This window comes from Falco cherrug, chromosome 4 (assembly GCF_023634085.1).
Source record: "Falco cherrug isolate bFalChe1 chromosome 4, bFalChe1.pri, whole genome shotgun sequence".
NCBI classification, from domain to species: Eukaryota; Metazoa; Chordata; class Aves; order Falconiformes; family Falconidae; genus Falco; species Falco cherrug.
In genome coordinates, this window is record NC_073700.1 from 13,157,263 (window position 1) to 13,172,012 (window position 14,750).

Below are 14,750 nucleotides of genomic sequence, written 5' to 3' on the forward strand. Positions count from 1 at the left end.
GAACCCAGCATAGGGATGAGTCTCCTATCCGAGGCACCAGCCTAACTGCCCACCTCTGAAAACATGACTGCTTTGCAAAAACTATGAAAGTCCCTCGGCAGGGAAAAATACAGAAACAATTAAAAAGAAAGGTCACATTCAGCCAGGTGTTTTTCTTCAAGAGGAAAAAAGTAAATCAGAGTCCAGTCCTCTCATCCGTCCATCTCCAGGCACCCCTGTGAGGACAAGCAGACAGAAGCCAAGTGGGAGCAACAGGGAAAGCTGTTTCTAGCTAATGACCCTTGTGCCTCTCCATCATCACTGACAGTCTTTAATTTACTTCAAACACAAATCAGCCCAAGGATCTGCAAGCTCCATGTCCCTTCTTGCTCAGAGGACACATGCAAGAGCAGAACTGAGCAGCAGGTAAGTTGGAGGGTGCAAAAGGGGCTGCTGGTACTTTCCAGCAAGCACTGGAGAAGAGGTAGCCGCATGCACATGGTAGGTATTTACCTGGCACGTTGGCAAGGCCACCATCCCTTCTGCCCCATGCCAACATGGGTTGATGCTGAGCACTCTTGGACAAAACCTTTCTGCAGCCACCTCCACCTACTTGACCAGGTGGCACTAAAGGAAGCTGGGAAGGCACTCTAAAATGCAAGCAACAGTCCAGAACTGCTCTCGGAGAACCATTACACCTCGACCAGAATTGAACGGCATCATTCAGGCATACTTCCAACCCCAAGAAGAAGGAAAAAAAAGTCCCGTGGCCCAGGCTAAAGCCACTATAAGGCACTGAAGGAGGGGAAACAGAGACTAGCATGGGAGAGAGCCGCGGCTCAACACCATCCCAACAGCCTGAGCTGCCTCTGTAGGTTTCTATAAGATCAGACACGTACAAGGAGAAAAATGTTCAAGGTTAAGATAAAACCCAAGTCATCTGAATCTGGAGCCTTTTCAGCTTAGGCAGCCTGTCACTCGCTGTGATAGACGTGTGACAGCTCCTAGAGGACACCCTGCCTTCCCCATCGCCACGCAAGCAGCCCAAGCTGCAGTGCAGACCTTCACTTGTGCCTCTACGAGAGCAGCCAGTGCGTCCCTGTTATCAGATGCTGGGATCTGGTTCACCCTGTGCCAGTGCTGCTGAAACCTGTCCTGTGCTCCAGTAAAAGCCAGGCACAGATTTGGGTTTAAATTCTTGTCCTTCACAAACCTGTCCCACCTTCAGAGCCTGACTAAGGGCACTGTGGCACAGGGAATTTCACAGGGTAGTGATGGCAGGAAAGGCACAATTTAGGGTAATGCTAGGACCGTCCCTTTTCCCTTGACAAGGTCAAGCCACTCCCTTCTGTTACTCCCAGTAGAAAAAAATACACCTTTCCTGCAGGCAGCCTTCAACCCAGTGCTCCTCATCCTCCCTACAGGGAGCCAAGGTTACGCAGAGAAATCCCCGTGCTGCTCCTCTGCACAGGCACCGTTATTTGTTAGTCAGCTGCGGTGAACATGCAGAACGGCTCCATCGCTCTTCTCAAAAGGCTTTTCATTCCTTACTGCCTGCCAGCTCCTGATCAAAATTCAATAGTACTGCAGCACTTGCCTGCACTACGTTTCTCCGTGGAGCAGTCACTGATGTGTATCCGAGTTTGAAGGAGGAGCAGCCACAGCACGGCAAAGGGCACCGAGAGCAACAAGGGTATGAGGCTGTCTTCTGACACCTGACAGCATTTGGGCTTTCTGCCCTTTAACCTCTCTCATGCTGGGCTGCAGGTACAGTGCAGAGCTGCTATGTAGAAAAGCCTTGGTACTCTGTGAAAAGACTAAACCCTACAGTGGCAGGCAGTGATATAAAATCCCCAAAGAAAAGAACTACTAATAATTCAGTCCATCCCTCTTCCTCACTTCTCGGGAGACACTCCTGTTCTGCTTTCTGTACCAAAGGGAAGCAATGGAAATGTGCAGCAGTGTGCATGCTGAGAGCGCCAGGGACCCAATGCAGAAAGAGGCACTGAGCTGTTTTACAGTCCAGCCAAGAAGTGTGGCCTTGAAACAGAAAGACCAAAAGGCCAGATCTGCAGTCGAACCTCCCCAAGGTCTAGCACTTTACACCTATTTGTTCGAGGGTTTTTTGCTGCTGTTCTGCCTGTCCAGCAGCACAGGGTAAAGCAACCCTATGAGAAGCATGAGTCAGGGCTGCTGAAACGATCTATTTACAAGTCACGGTTACCATACAGACAGATTAATTAAGATACAGTGTATGACTCAGTTCTACCTTGTATTCTCAGCAACGTCCTGATCCTTTAAATCCCACGCATGCCCATATAGTCAGACACATGCACACACAGAGTCAACCTCCCTGGTTGCTGAAGGTAAATCTGCACCTACGTTTATGCAGTATAAACATCTCCTGCTTGAGACACACCAGCCCTGCACTGAGATACCTCCACATGTAACAGACTAACTGACCAGGAAGGATGGGTCAGAAGATCCCTGAGATCTGTGGTTTCAGCAGGACATGCCACTGTCATGGCTGTGAGCCATAATTTAGCAACAGGTGAGGTCCCGGACAGGAGGCTACAGTGGATTAGTGTGCAGGCTGGGCACTGTCCCCATGCAAGATGTGCATGAGAAACCACAGACCAGGCAGCACCTCTGCGGAAGTGGAGCCAACAAACACATGTCCCTGGCCACTGCACTCAGCTGACTCACAGGATCTGACTTTTCCAGCAGTGCCCTGCTTTGAGCCTCTCTCGCTGCCCTAACAGCACAGTCCCACCACCTGCTTCACAGCGCTTGGTACCTTCATAGCGCCTTTCCTTTTTAGCAGACTGAAACACCTAAGAAGAGTTTATGACAGCAGAGGAAACTTGGCGAAGTTCAAGAGCCCTTCCCACATCAACTCAAGCCCTCTGCCCCCAAACCTCACCTTTCTGCCAGCCCTCGTTTAGTCAAGCCTGAAATGACGATAGGATCGAAAGGCTCCTCCGTCCCAGAGATGGTTATTCCCAAGGGGCCACCGTATCGCTTCAGTTCCACTGTGTAGATAATAGCACCGGTTGTCTCCTGCTCATCTGAAAGAGAAAACGGGAATGCTGAATTTTTTTAATTAGCCGTATAAAAGAGGTCATAGGAAAGACTTGAAGCATTTAGAAGCAAAAGCCTGAGGTCTTCAGCCATGCTCATACCAAAGAGTATTTTAACCTTCCAGACTCCATTTAAGGGCAGAATAACAAAAATAGACTATAATCAATTGGAAAGTGGTAACCGGACAGGCAGCAGCCCTTATCTTTGTTAGTTTGCACTACCTATTGGGAAATGTCATTACAGTGGACAGGCACCAGTTTGCATCAGGATTTCTGTACCAGAATTATCTTCATCCTTCCTAATCTTCAATTTGACCAGGTCTTCACACTGCCTTAAAATCTGCACAGCATCCTCCATTGAGCAATTGTCGAGTCGGATGTTATCAATGGCTAACAGCTTGTCCCCCGGTTCCAAGGTGCCAGTTCTACGTGGAAAGAAAAAGAAAACTAAAAGTACATTTGTATTTGCCTTTCAGATCCCACGACACATTCAGTCCTGCAGTGGCAGTGACAATATTAACTTTTTCCTGTCCTCAATCTTTTCTGGGAAACAACCCTGAATGGAGTCTGGCACAATTGCAACTAAAAGGCAGGAAGTTTGTGTAGAGTGTACGTCAACACAGAACACGGCAGAAGGATTAGATACACAGCCCGGGTAACCTACAGCACTGAAAAATGCCCCAAGTTTAACTGACAGGTAGTCTACCTTTTATGGAAACTCCTATATGAGCACTCCTAGAAATGAGTCCCCTGGCAGCACTAGCCTGGCTATGAGGTGTTGAGATCAGAGGTGCAGTCAATAAATGCTGAGTTATTTGCACAGTTCTCCACCGGTGCCCACAATTCACTCACTCCGAGTAGGAGCCGAGACATGGCAAACTACCTGATGAACCATGGCCCTTTACGGGATATATGAAGCCCTTTACCACATGCTTTTAAATGCTAAACATCCATCTCCCATAGGATCAGCAGACATCTGAATCAGTGCCCTGGCCGCCTTCTCCATTAGCTCAACTCTACATGCTGCAGTCCAGACAGTTTTTATTGCAAGCCCTTCTGTGGTCTAAGACACACCTCTAGGGTTGAGATCTTGTTGGATGCTGGTAAAATCCAGACCTGACTGCTACTGCCTGGGCTTTGTTTTAACTCTCGTTACCAGGCCAGACATTTTGCAATGGGTTTGGCAGCTGGGAAATTCTGCACTCACCTATGTGCTACGCTCCCCTTCTTGATGTCAGAGATGATCAAAGGCTCCCCAGGCTTTCTGCTTGCAGCTGCAAAAGACACACATGGGTATAAAGCTTGGTATTGAGTCTGCTGTCTAGCATGGGGATGGTTAATGGGGAGCAGGAGTCTTAAGGAAAGGGAATTTATATTCCTTTGGCAAAATGATGCTTCACGCTTGAACTCTGAAAGGCGCATCAGGAAAAAAAAAAAAAAAAAGAAGCAAATCCCTGCCAAAGTTTGTGGGTTGCCCTTTGCCCAAGTTAGCTAACTGCTTCCTTCAGATTCCTCCTGAAGGGGAGGACATGTGGTGTCCAGCAGGAAAAGGTGGAATTGCTCAGCCCCGGCACTGTTAAACACCCACTCACCTACATCTCTTGGCACAAGACAGCAAGTCAATGGCTGTGGCAACAGTCAGGCATTAGCACTGCTACCTAGGGAGTACCTAGAGTTCAGTGTGGTGGTTAATATAAATATTTCTGTGTTCTTGAAGTGTGCTGGGAAGTTTTCCAGGTAGAAAACAACCCAGGAAAAATCAGATAAAACATTGTTTTCCAGCTGGTTCAGCTTCCCAGGCCACTTCATCACACAACCAGATAAATCAGAGCTGGTCTCCACACTGGAGCTGGAAGGGGTGGTTTCCAACTCTTCTCTCCTGCCCGACCCTGATAACTTTTTCAGCCCACAAGAGATGTGAGTACACATCTCTGGAAGCATTTGTATTTTAAAATTTGTCTGCAAGACTGCTTCTCTCCTGAGAAATCCAAGAGAGAATTATGACTGAAAAGCCTCCTGACCTCTCTGCCATTCACACACCAAACATATGCCAAGAGCATCCTTTTCACGCCGCATTGCTCTCTCCTGCCTTGATCGTCTCATTTAAAGCTGATGGAGCTTCTCAGCAAAAACTGCGTGGGAAGGAAGAAACTCACAGCATCTGAACATATCCAGTGCAGGTCAGAGATTAAAATATCTGTAAGGTATATGGCATCAACCACAAAGAGATCCACCTGCCTGAACAGCAGTCAGAAAGCCCCAGAAAGTCAGACGTAAAGAAATAGGTGCTTCCTCTCACCAACCCCTCTGCTCTAGATTTTTCTGTTGTTTGCATTCATTTCTGAGCTTTAAAAACGTATGTGCTAACCCATCACCTTCAAGGATACCCTCTCCCAGATATAACTGAACCTTCTGTACTGAACAGAGCAAAAAGACAGCCAATCTCAGCCAGAGCAAGGGCTGAGTATAGAAGTTCGGTCAGACAGTGAGAGCAGAGTGTGGCTGATTTTGTAATAATCACAGCAATGCCACTGCTGAATGATAGAGAGCCTGGAAGAATTATTGAGCCAGATTGTTTAGTCTGGACAAAAGGAGGCTCGGGGGAGACCGTATCGCTCTCTACAACTGCCTGAAAGGAGGCTGGGGTGAGGTGGGGTCGGTCTCTTCTCCCAAGTGACAAGCGACAGGACAAGAGGAAACAGCCTCAAGTTGCACCAGGGGAGGTTTAGGTTGGATATTAAGAAAAATTTCTTCACCAAAAGGGTGGTCAAGCACTGGCACAGGCTGCCCAGGGAGGTGATTGAGTCACCATCCCTGGAAGTATTTAAAAGACATGTAGATGTGGCACTTAGGGACACGGTTAGTGGTGGACTTGACAGTGCTAGGGCAACGGTTGGACTTGATGATCTTTAAAGATCTTTTCCAACCTAAATGACTCTATAATTTGCCCCCTAGCTTAACTAGAGCCTGGTGTCAGGCAATTTTGGTCTGGACACTCACATTCAGATTGCGGCCGCAGGTCAAAGAGAAGTGGATGGGTTGTGGAGACTCACCAAGGGTTTGTGCCTGTGTTCAACCTGCCCACAGCACGACCAGCCAGCAGACAGACTGACACACACCGGGCAGAGCTGAGCAGTGGGACGGAAGATGGGGTGCAGCAGCTAAAATCTACGCAGAAATCCCCACTCTGATTGAGAAGGCCACACACCATGGACTAACAGCACAAGGTACAGAGACATAGCACCCTGTTATTACTATTTCTGTTCTCTTTTTCAATATAGGAGATGTATTTACAGCTGAGAGAGGGGTAGAAAGCAGTGGTCCGAGTGGCAGTGACGGGAGACCCTGTTAGCACACCCTGAGCCCTGGGTCGGGCTGGCATCGACGCATATTTAATCACACCCTAGCCTGGTTCTGTCAAAACAATCCAGGTTAGCAAAAATAAGTTTTCACTGCAAGGTTTGTTTACTAGTTTCAAAGCAGAAGCAGCATGACAGAAAGGGGTTAGGGAGGATCTCCATAGCCCTGGTGGTGCGTTGGGGATGGCTGTCTCTAAACCTGACCCAGCCACAGCTGGAATGTGTCCAGAGACCATGAACACTCAAAAGAGCAAGGGGGGTGGGGGGAGAGGAAAAAAAACCCCACAAACCAGCAAGTATAGACAACAGCATGCCTCAAGCTCTGCAGAAATGGTGTTATCTCAGTGTCTGCCTTAGAAGCCCTGAGACACCCAGGGGGATCCTGCCCGCAGTCAGGCTCCAAGCAGAGAGCGAGACCTCGTCCTTCTGCAGCTCCACAGTTGGTGTCAGCACAACTGCCCGCATCAGAAGCGAGGGTGACAAACTAAGTGCTTTGTCCATTAGGAAACAAAGCAAGTTTTAAGGAAAAATCATTCTGGATCTGTGGGTTTTTTGGAAGTTGTGCTTTCCAAACAGATTTTCTTGAGACTTTAGTTAAATGGAAGAGCCATGTAGAACTGCATAGAACTGTCCCTACCACCACAGTACCCAAATTTTAATAGATGATAGCTCTCTGTTTTAAATGAACAGCATAAAATGGAAAGGCTTTATAAAACCATCATTATTAGTCAGCATCTACAAATGATTAGGGAGACTTAGTGAATAATTATTCCCTCTCAAGAGGTATAAGATACAAAATTAATATAATGAAATCTCAAAGCACAGAACAGTCACTTGCTGTTCGTTTAGTAACCAGTAGTTACTAACTTGATTAATTCACCTTTGGTACCCCAAAGCCCTTCCTGGAGCCCCAGCAGAGTGCCCAGCTGGGCTTTCCGCCCATCAGCTGGAACCAGGCTGCTCCTGACTGCCCCAGCCACCATGGTACCCACATCTTTAACCGTCCTGGGCTGCTCACACAGGGTGACAACATGCTTCTGTGTACCAGCTGCCTGGCTACAGGTGAGAGCTCCACTTTCACTGAAGTAGTGGCTCAGTCTAGGTCAGAGGCATTAGCTATATAGATCTCTAGTGAGATTTTGGATAAACCATTTCTAATTTGTCTGCACTTAAAAAAGCCCTTAAATTACATTATTATTTTATTAGGGCTGTGGTCTTTGGAGTTCAGATACTTGCACAGATGAGCATAGCCTCTTTGTCCATTCATTTCTGCTGTCGATGTCCTCAAAGGACATTGCCTTGGTAACTCTGCTGTAGGAAGACACGGTTCGGATGCCCAGCCTTGCCTCTGGGTCTTGCTTTCCCATTTGTAAAATGGAGATGGCAGCAAAAGGAGTCAAGGGAAGAGATGGATCACGCCACAGAGACAGAAGCTGGTGTGCAGAAACCCATGATCTCTCTTGGCAGGTGCTCTGCTTGTGGCCTCCATCTGCCAGGGCAAACCACTTCAGGTGGAAGTAGGCTCTTTTTCAGATACATTTGTATTTTTGGTGGGTTTGACAGTATAAAAAAGTTTAAATTTGCTCCAGTGGTCCACAGAAAGCTCCATAAATCAACAGCTGGTCAAGGTAGAAACGTGGGGTGGGAGAGAAACTCAAAATGAAAACACTGCTTGGCAGCGGTGACAGGGCAGTGATAAAAAGGTGAATTGATCAATACCATTATTTACTTTTTATAAATTGCTTTCAGTCTCTCGCCACCTCTGCTGGGATTCTGGCTTGCTCGGTGTTTACTCTGTGATGGATGACAAGGCTAGAAACACATGTCCAGTTTGTGTTTTTAATAGAATGCATAATGACCCGTATTGGTAAATTATTCCCCTCCAAGGAGCACAAGCACATATCTCACACACATCCACCCATTATAAATGCCCTTTGTTATTGACCAAGCCAAAGCAGCACTCTGCCAACGTGTAATTAAAGAAATTTTAATAATGCCATAAGAATACATTTAAGAAAGCAAGCATTTATAAACGGGAAAGAATAAACAAAATCAGAAACCCAATAATCTCAGGATAGCTAAGGAACGAGGAGAGAAATAAAAGCAAATCAGAATCGATTGCAAAAAGCAGCAGTGAAAATTAAATCCCCAGTACCCAACTTCTTCCTCTATCATTCATTAGTTTTAGCAGCAGGTGCATGAATTATCAGTGCCTCCAGCAGCGTATTTGCCCCACTGCAGATCTATTGCCTTTCAAAATCTGGTAGCAAAACCGGGACAGAATATCCCACTTGGGTAACAGCACCAGAGTGAATCAGCTGCAAATCTTAGCTGAATCCGCAATGCTAGCGAGGGGGCAGCACGTGTGGCTGCCAGGCACGCTGCCACTTGCAGACACACTCTGCTGGGCCGGTGGCATGGCCCCGGTTAATCCAGTGCCAGCAAAGCTACACTGGCTTGGCTCACAGATCCATCTTCTCGCTAGGACAGTGACTACACTACTTAAGCGACTTAATCAAAGTTGTCTATCTACCCAAATTCCAGTTTTATCACCCAGAAGCAGATATACTACCTATTCCTTATCTGCAGTACTTCATGTCAAGGGCACAGGTATTGATTTGTTGAGATACATAAAGGTAATTTGATAAACATGCTATAAAAAGCATTAATGCATATCTAAAGTGAATGGTGATTTCAATATTTGTTTAAACAGCAACAACAACACACCTGTACCCTGCAGCAAATTTCACAACTAGCCCTTGGAGAAGGTATTTGAGACAGACCAAAAAAACCCCAAACAAACATACCAAAAAAAAAAAAAAAAAGCACCACAAAAAGCAATCTTTTGTGTAATCAACTATCATTTTCCAGAGGCTAAAAACAAATCCATATCTTATTTTAAGATGTCAGGTATTGAACCTACAAGAATACACAACTATTAGCTTCTCGCTGCTGGAGATTTTAATTTGTAAGAGATTTACAGAAAACCTACAAAGGCATAACTGTATCATTAGAACGGAATACAGCCAGCAAGATCAGAGCACTTAAGGCATGTGTTCTGCTAATGGAGATGAGTTGTTCAGGCTAACAAGAGCCAAATCTTCACATCCATATGTCAAAAATCTCACTTTGCACATCTTTGCATCCCCAGCATTCCGAGCACCCCAGAGGTCCCTGCAGACAAGTGAGCTTCACAGCCCACACAGCTCCTTAAGCCACGCCGCGCAGGAGTGCACGCTTGGCTCTTCAATCGGAGCAGCTGTTCTACAAACAAATGCAGCCCTCTCCCTGGGACAGAAACTGAGGCACTGGAGTGTGGATAAAATGACAGCAATTTTGCTGGCGTCTTGTCCCTTCACCCCTGGACAAAGCCCACGGAAGCAGTGCAGCCAAGGCAGCTTTGGTGTTTTGCTTTGCTAATTTTCATTTAGCAAATGCAGGAGACTGAAATGAGGCTTGAGGGCATCAAGGTGCCACAGAAATACAAATCAGAGTCAGTGAGAGACTCACCCCTTGGGTTTCCTATTCATCCTTCAGGGAACAGAAGTGGAAATAATGCTATATGCATATATTGACATCATGTGTCTTAATTTACTGCATCCCTTTGCCATGCTGTGTTTGCGCAGGAGGAAGAAACCGTTCTGCACGCACAGACCACAACCAGGGGCTTGCTCAGCCCAAGCCTTCTCTTTCTGGAAAACCTTGAGACCTCGGAGAAGATGAAATGCCCTCAGCAAACATCTGCCCCTCACCAGGAGCAAGCACACACCCCCTCTATATGTTCATCCCAGGACTAACAGCACCTGCCCTCATACAAAAACCTCCTGGGTTTTCAGCCCTTTTATGAGGCTTTCCAGCAGATTTATGTTTCCTCCTGCAGTCAGCTCCATTACACGATTTCTTCCAACACATCCATCAAGAATCTTGCTCTCCCCCCCTTTATGTAGCCCATCTCCCGATTAGCTCTGAGAGCCACAGCACAGCAAGAACTTGATCACTTTTATTTCTGTAGTGCTCCTCTGATGAGGTCGTAACACTTTCTGCCCACGTAAGAAGGCTGTGGCAAACCTTCCTAGACAGAGGAATTAACTACAGATGTGCCTGCTGAAGCCAAGAGGTAAAACTCAATGAAAGCAACTCATCTTTCACCCACAGTGTAGCTGGACCACAAGGTTTATGAACAAATCCATTTCTGTGGCCACATCTACTGACCCATCCAGCTTGTCATCTATTTAACCTGCCCCAGTTTTACAAAGTAAGGAACAGGAATCAATGTGAGAGGCCAGAAAACCAAGTCCGCTACTTTGAAACAGTAGTTATGTGCTTTTCCGCGGCAAAAGGGAAGTTGTAAAAGCTTTTTTCTAGCTCTATACAAGCATTCAAAACAGCAGAAATGGGAGGAACTGAGCAAACCAGTTATTTTTACCTTTTCCCTTGCTGCTTGCATCACGTTCCCACATGCACGTCATGTCTCTGCAGGAGGTAGTTACCGTAAGGCTGCTTGCTTTGGTTTTAATGTTTGAAACTGGTATATTTATCTGCCTGGTCAGAGTCAGAGTGACAAAATCATGATCTAATTTGCTAAGGGTCATGTGGACATAGGCTTATACAGACTAATATAGGGAAACAGAATTAGGATTCAACTAGCATTTCATCCTTGCCACCACATTTTCTGGATGGCTGTCTTTTGCTCCATTTGTAAATATAATTTTGGCTTTGACTCAGCAAAGGACTGAAATACATCTTAAGTTTATGCATATGCATTACTTAAACAATGTCCTGCAAACACGTTCAACAATCAAAAAGATCAAATCTATTATATTGTTAAAAAACTGCTTTGTAGTTGGATAATGGGTATCTAACTATTTAAAACTCAGGGGTCAGTTTCTTTTTATTTAGTGGCGATTTCAAAAAAGCGTGTGAAGTCAATTTTTTAAACAAATCTCAAATGAAAACATTTTCAAAATAAAAATATGCTTGAAGTGTAAATGCACATCTGAAGATGATCTCATATAAGTGAGACTCTTCAAATAAAAACTAATACTCTTGCCAGCAACTCCCAGGTTCATTTTGCTCTCCAGCCCCAGATACAAACTAAGCTTTGAAGCCTAAATGGGATGAACCCTTGGCCATGCTCAAGCCAGAAGATTTTTGCTGCCAGATCCACTGTCCTAGGTTGCTACCCGTGAGTGCAGCGCCAGCGCAGTGGGCAGGCTGGGAACGCAGCACAGGCTGGGCTGCTGCACCGGACCCTCCTCGCCCATCAGTGAAATGTCGTTACAGGTACCCCACTGCTTTCGGAAAGCCCTTTGATGTCTTCAGGCAGTAACTGCTAGCAAGCCAAATGTTAAATACTGTGCTGTCATTTCTCAGGATTAACCTTGTGGCACAAATAGGAGAAGCTGGGAAGAGGGAGAAGAAATAACACAGGGTGCAAAGCCATCATCCTGTCGATGCTCAAGTCACCCCTGAGAATCACCCCACTTAGACCAGAACACCTCCAATTAACTCACTAACTAATGCTGTAAATGCCAAGAGGTAATTGCAAATAGCTTATCTATTTTAATGAAACCTAGTTTTAAAGTGTCCCCAGCAACTCCATTCCCCAGACACAGCTGGGTCTGCACTCCTGAGGGCTTAGACGCAAGATCCCATTACTGCAGCCTCACAAGCTGCTTTGTTTCAGCTGAGAGGTGATGGCAGCCTCTGGGCATGGCAAATCTGAGATGATTCAACTCAGTTTACCCAGCAGTGAAAGAGGGATGAGTGACGTGACACATGCTTACATTTGCCATAAAGGAAAAATTCACTGACGCAAGGCGTTAACAACACCCCAAGCTAGCCAGAAATTCAGGATGGATCTGCCTGTATCGTCCCCTTACAGCATCTTCTCCAACAAGGCCAAGAGGTCTTTAAATGAAAAATACACTTCAGAAGAGAAAGATAATTAATCAAGAGTGTGCAGAGAAGAGAGAAAAGAAAGAAGAAGGTTTATGTCTTGTCCTCTCAGTGCCCACCAAGTCCTGGCACATGCACCTCCTCCTCCGTGGATGTGGTTAATCAACACAACCCCAGCAAAGTCTGCCCAGCACCCTCCTCTCCTTGAAGTGCCTCCCCCCCAAGCCTAAGGCCTGCCACCCTCTTCATCTTCCTCTTTCTTTTGGCAGTTTCCCCTCTCCACCCTTCAAGCTGTGAGCTCACCTGACACTTGCTCTCCTCCTTCCACCTCTCCCTGCGAGGGTCCCACCAGACCCAGGCAATTTTTTTTAAAAAAGAACATAATAACAGTGTCAGCAAGGAAATAAAAATAATATTACTAGTATACTGTATAATTATATACATATAATATTATAAATGTCTACAATATTAGCCTGTGACACAGACCAACTGATCAGCTGAGACGCATCCTTTGCCTCTATCCTTCACGCAGCCACTTTTCTCTGCGGCTGGCAGCTTGTGGAGGCAGGAACCACACATCTAATTTGGTTTGGGATAAATCACAAGCACTGTGAGCACTACCAGGACACCCCACGTAATCTCTCTCAGCTGGGCCCCTCTGATGTGCCAGGGTGGAAAGCAGTGGCTCTTGCAACTGCTAGTGCAAGTCTGAGCAATACTTACAGCTGATTGTAATTCCAAGCTCTACACCTCTTTTCTTGGGCAATTTAACATGGAAAGTACCGCTGCTGGGTATGACAGACTCTGTAAAACCAAAAACAGACAAAAAAGAGGAGAGGAGGAAAAAAGAGAGTTTTCAGTTGCATGGATGGTTTCTTTGGGTTAAAAGGTTAAAATTTGGATTCTCATTAAAAATACATGCTCTGAACACCAGGTGAAGTGCTCACATCACGCTGTATTTCAAGATTGAGGCAGCTCTGTCAATGTAAAAGGAAAAAAAGTTTCTTTTTTTTTTTTTTTTCTTCTGAATACAAAGCTGCACTTTAACCCCAGCCAATAGCTTTGGCTCCCTCCTTCCTTCATGGCTGTAAATTAATATCAATATTATTCATATTAATGGCCAAATACTTAAAGCACATGTGGCCTCTTCATCGAGTCCTTAGGCTTATCTCACACAAGGCATTTATGAAAGGATCACAAGAAAGAGCATCCACCTTGGGGCACATTAGAGAACAAGAAATGGAAAAGGTCCTCACATGGTCTTCCCACTCTTCCCTCTGAGCTCTCACAAAAACCTTGTGTATTTCTGTGAATACGCTCCCTCCTATGGGTTAGCAAAGGCACTAGCAGAGCCCTCCTGGTAGAAGCAGCAATTCCCTTGGCAACATACCTGCAACATCAAATTCTATCTCCAGCACCACTTTGTTCGTAAGCGCGGCATCACGCAAAAGCTGATTTGCTTCCTCCATAGTCCCATCCTCAGTTGCAATGCCGTTGATAGAAAGGACTCTGTCTCCTACTTGTAGCAACCCACACCTGCAGTCCACATCAGGAAAACAGGGAAAGAGAACAAGGAGGCAAGGTAAAAGAGGAAAGGAGGAAAAAAACCCACAACCCCACAACCAGCCATGAGTTACTTTTGCCAGGCAAATTTGTTACAAGACACACAGAGTTGTGACAAACCCTGCCGAAGTGGCCCCAAAGAGAAGATAACTAATTCTGCAGTGCCTGTCCCAGTGCCGGGAGCCCCCTGGAAGGTCACAAGGCAGCCAACTCCTTGTGGTTTGCTTAAGTTCAAATACACTTTGCTCCTAAATAGCCATTTTTAGTCACATTTCCTGCAATTTCCAGGGAAAAAAAAAAAAAGTAACCCTCCCCTTCCTAAAAGTCAACACCACGGCCAAGAGACGAGTGTGATACACAGGTGAGAAAGGAGGGTATGTGCCCTCCTACCCTATCTAACGGTATACGGCTCTTTCCATGAAACCCAAACTAATGGCACTGAAAACTGCAGATTCCTCTGCTCAATACATGGCTAATACCGAAGCTACAATCCAGTGAACTCACTGAAATGTCTCAGCAAATTGGATAATCACTTAACCCTTGTAATTTCATTTCTGGAAGCCAAACGTACACTGATACAGTTTAACTGCCTTGAAAGGCCAATCTTACCCCGCTGCGCTAGCCCGCCAGTATAACCACAACTGGCCTTTTGGGGTTTCTGGTTTAGACCCACTTTCACAAAGAGCAGCATCAGCAGGTTTTTTCAATTTGGAAGAAAAACAGTGATGACAAAGCTATGATAGAGATATCCTGCTACGGCATGGTTTGTCTATTGGGAGTCCCCTTCATTTATAAGCAAGGTTTCCTCACACATGAACCACTACATTCCTACATTCACTATCCACACTCGCTTTTTTTTTTTTTTTTTCCT

The 14,750-nt window shown here is 45.9% G+C and overlaps 1 protein-coding gene across 3 annotated transcripts in view; it reads right to left on the bottom strand.

Annotated features, from left to right (window-relative positions):
* The window catches only part of GRIP2 (glutamate receptor interacting protein 2), a 285,002-nt gene that overhangs the window by 20,741 nt on the left and 249,511 nt on the right, over positions 1–14,750 (bottom strand). For all 3 annotated transcript variants that reach the window (XM_027805921.2, XM_005432534.4, XM_027805919.2), the window contains exons 13-17: positions 13,707–13,852; positions 13,040–13,120; positions 4,267–4,333; positions 3,339–3,484; positions 2,903–3,047 (exon numbers count right to left, since the gene is read on the bottom strand). In XM_027805921.2, coding sequence (XP_027661722.1) covers positions 2,903–3,047; positions 3,339–3,484; positions 4,267–4,333; positions 13,040–13,120; positions 13,707–13,852 — 585 coding nt within the window. The remainder of the gene's footprint in view (positions 1–2,902; positions 3,048–3,338; positions 3,485–4,266; positions 4,334–13,039; positions 13,121–13,706; positions 13,853–14,750) is intronic.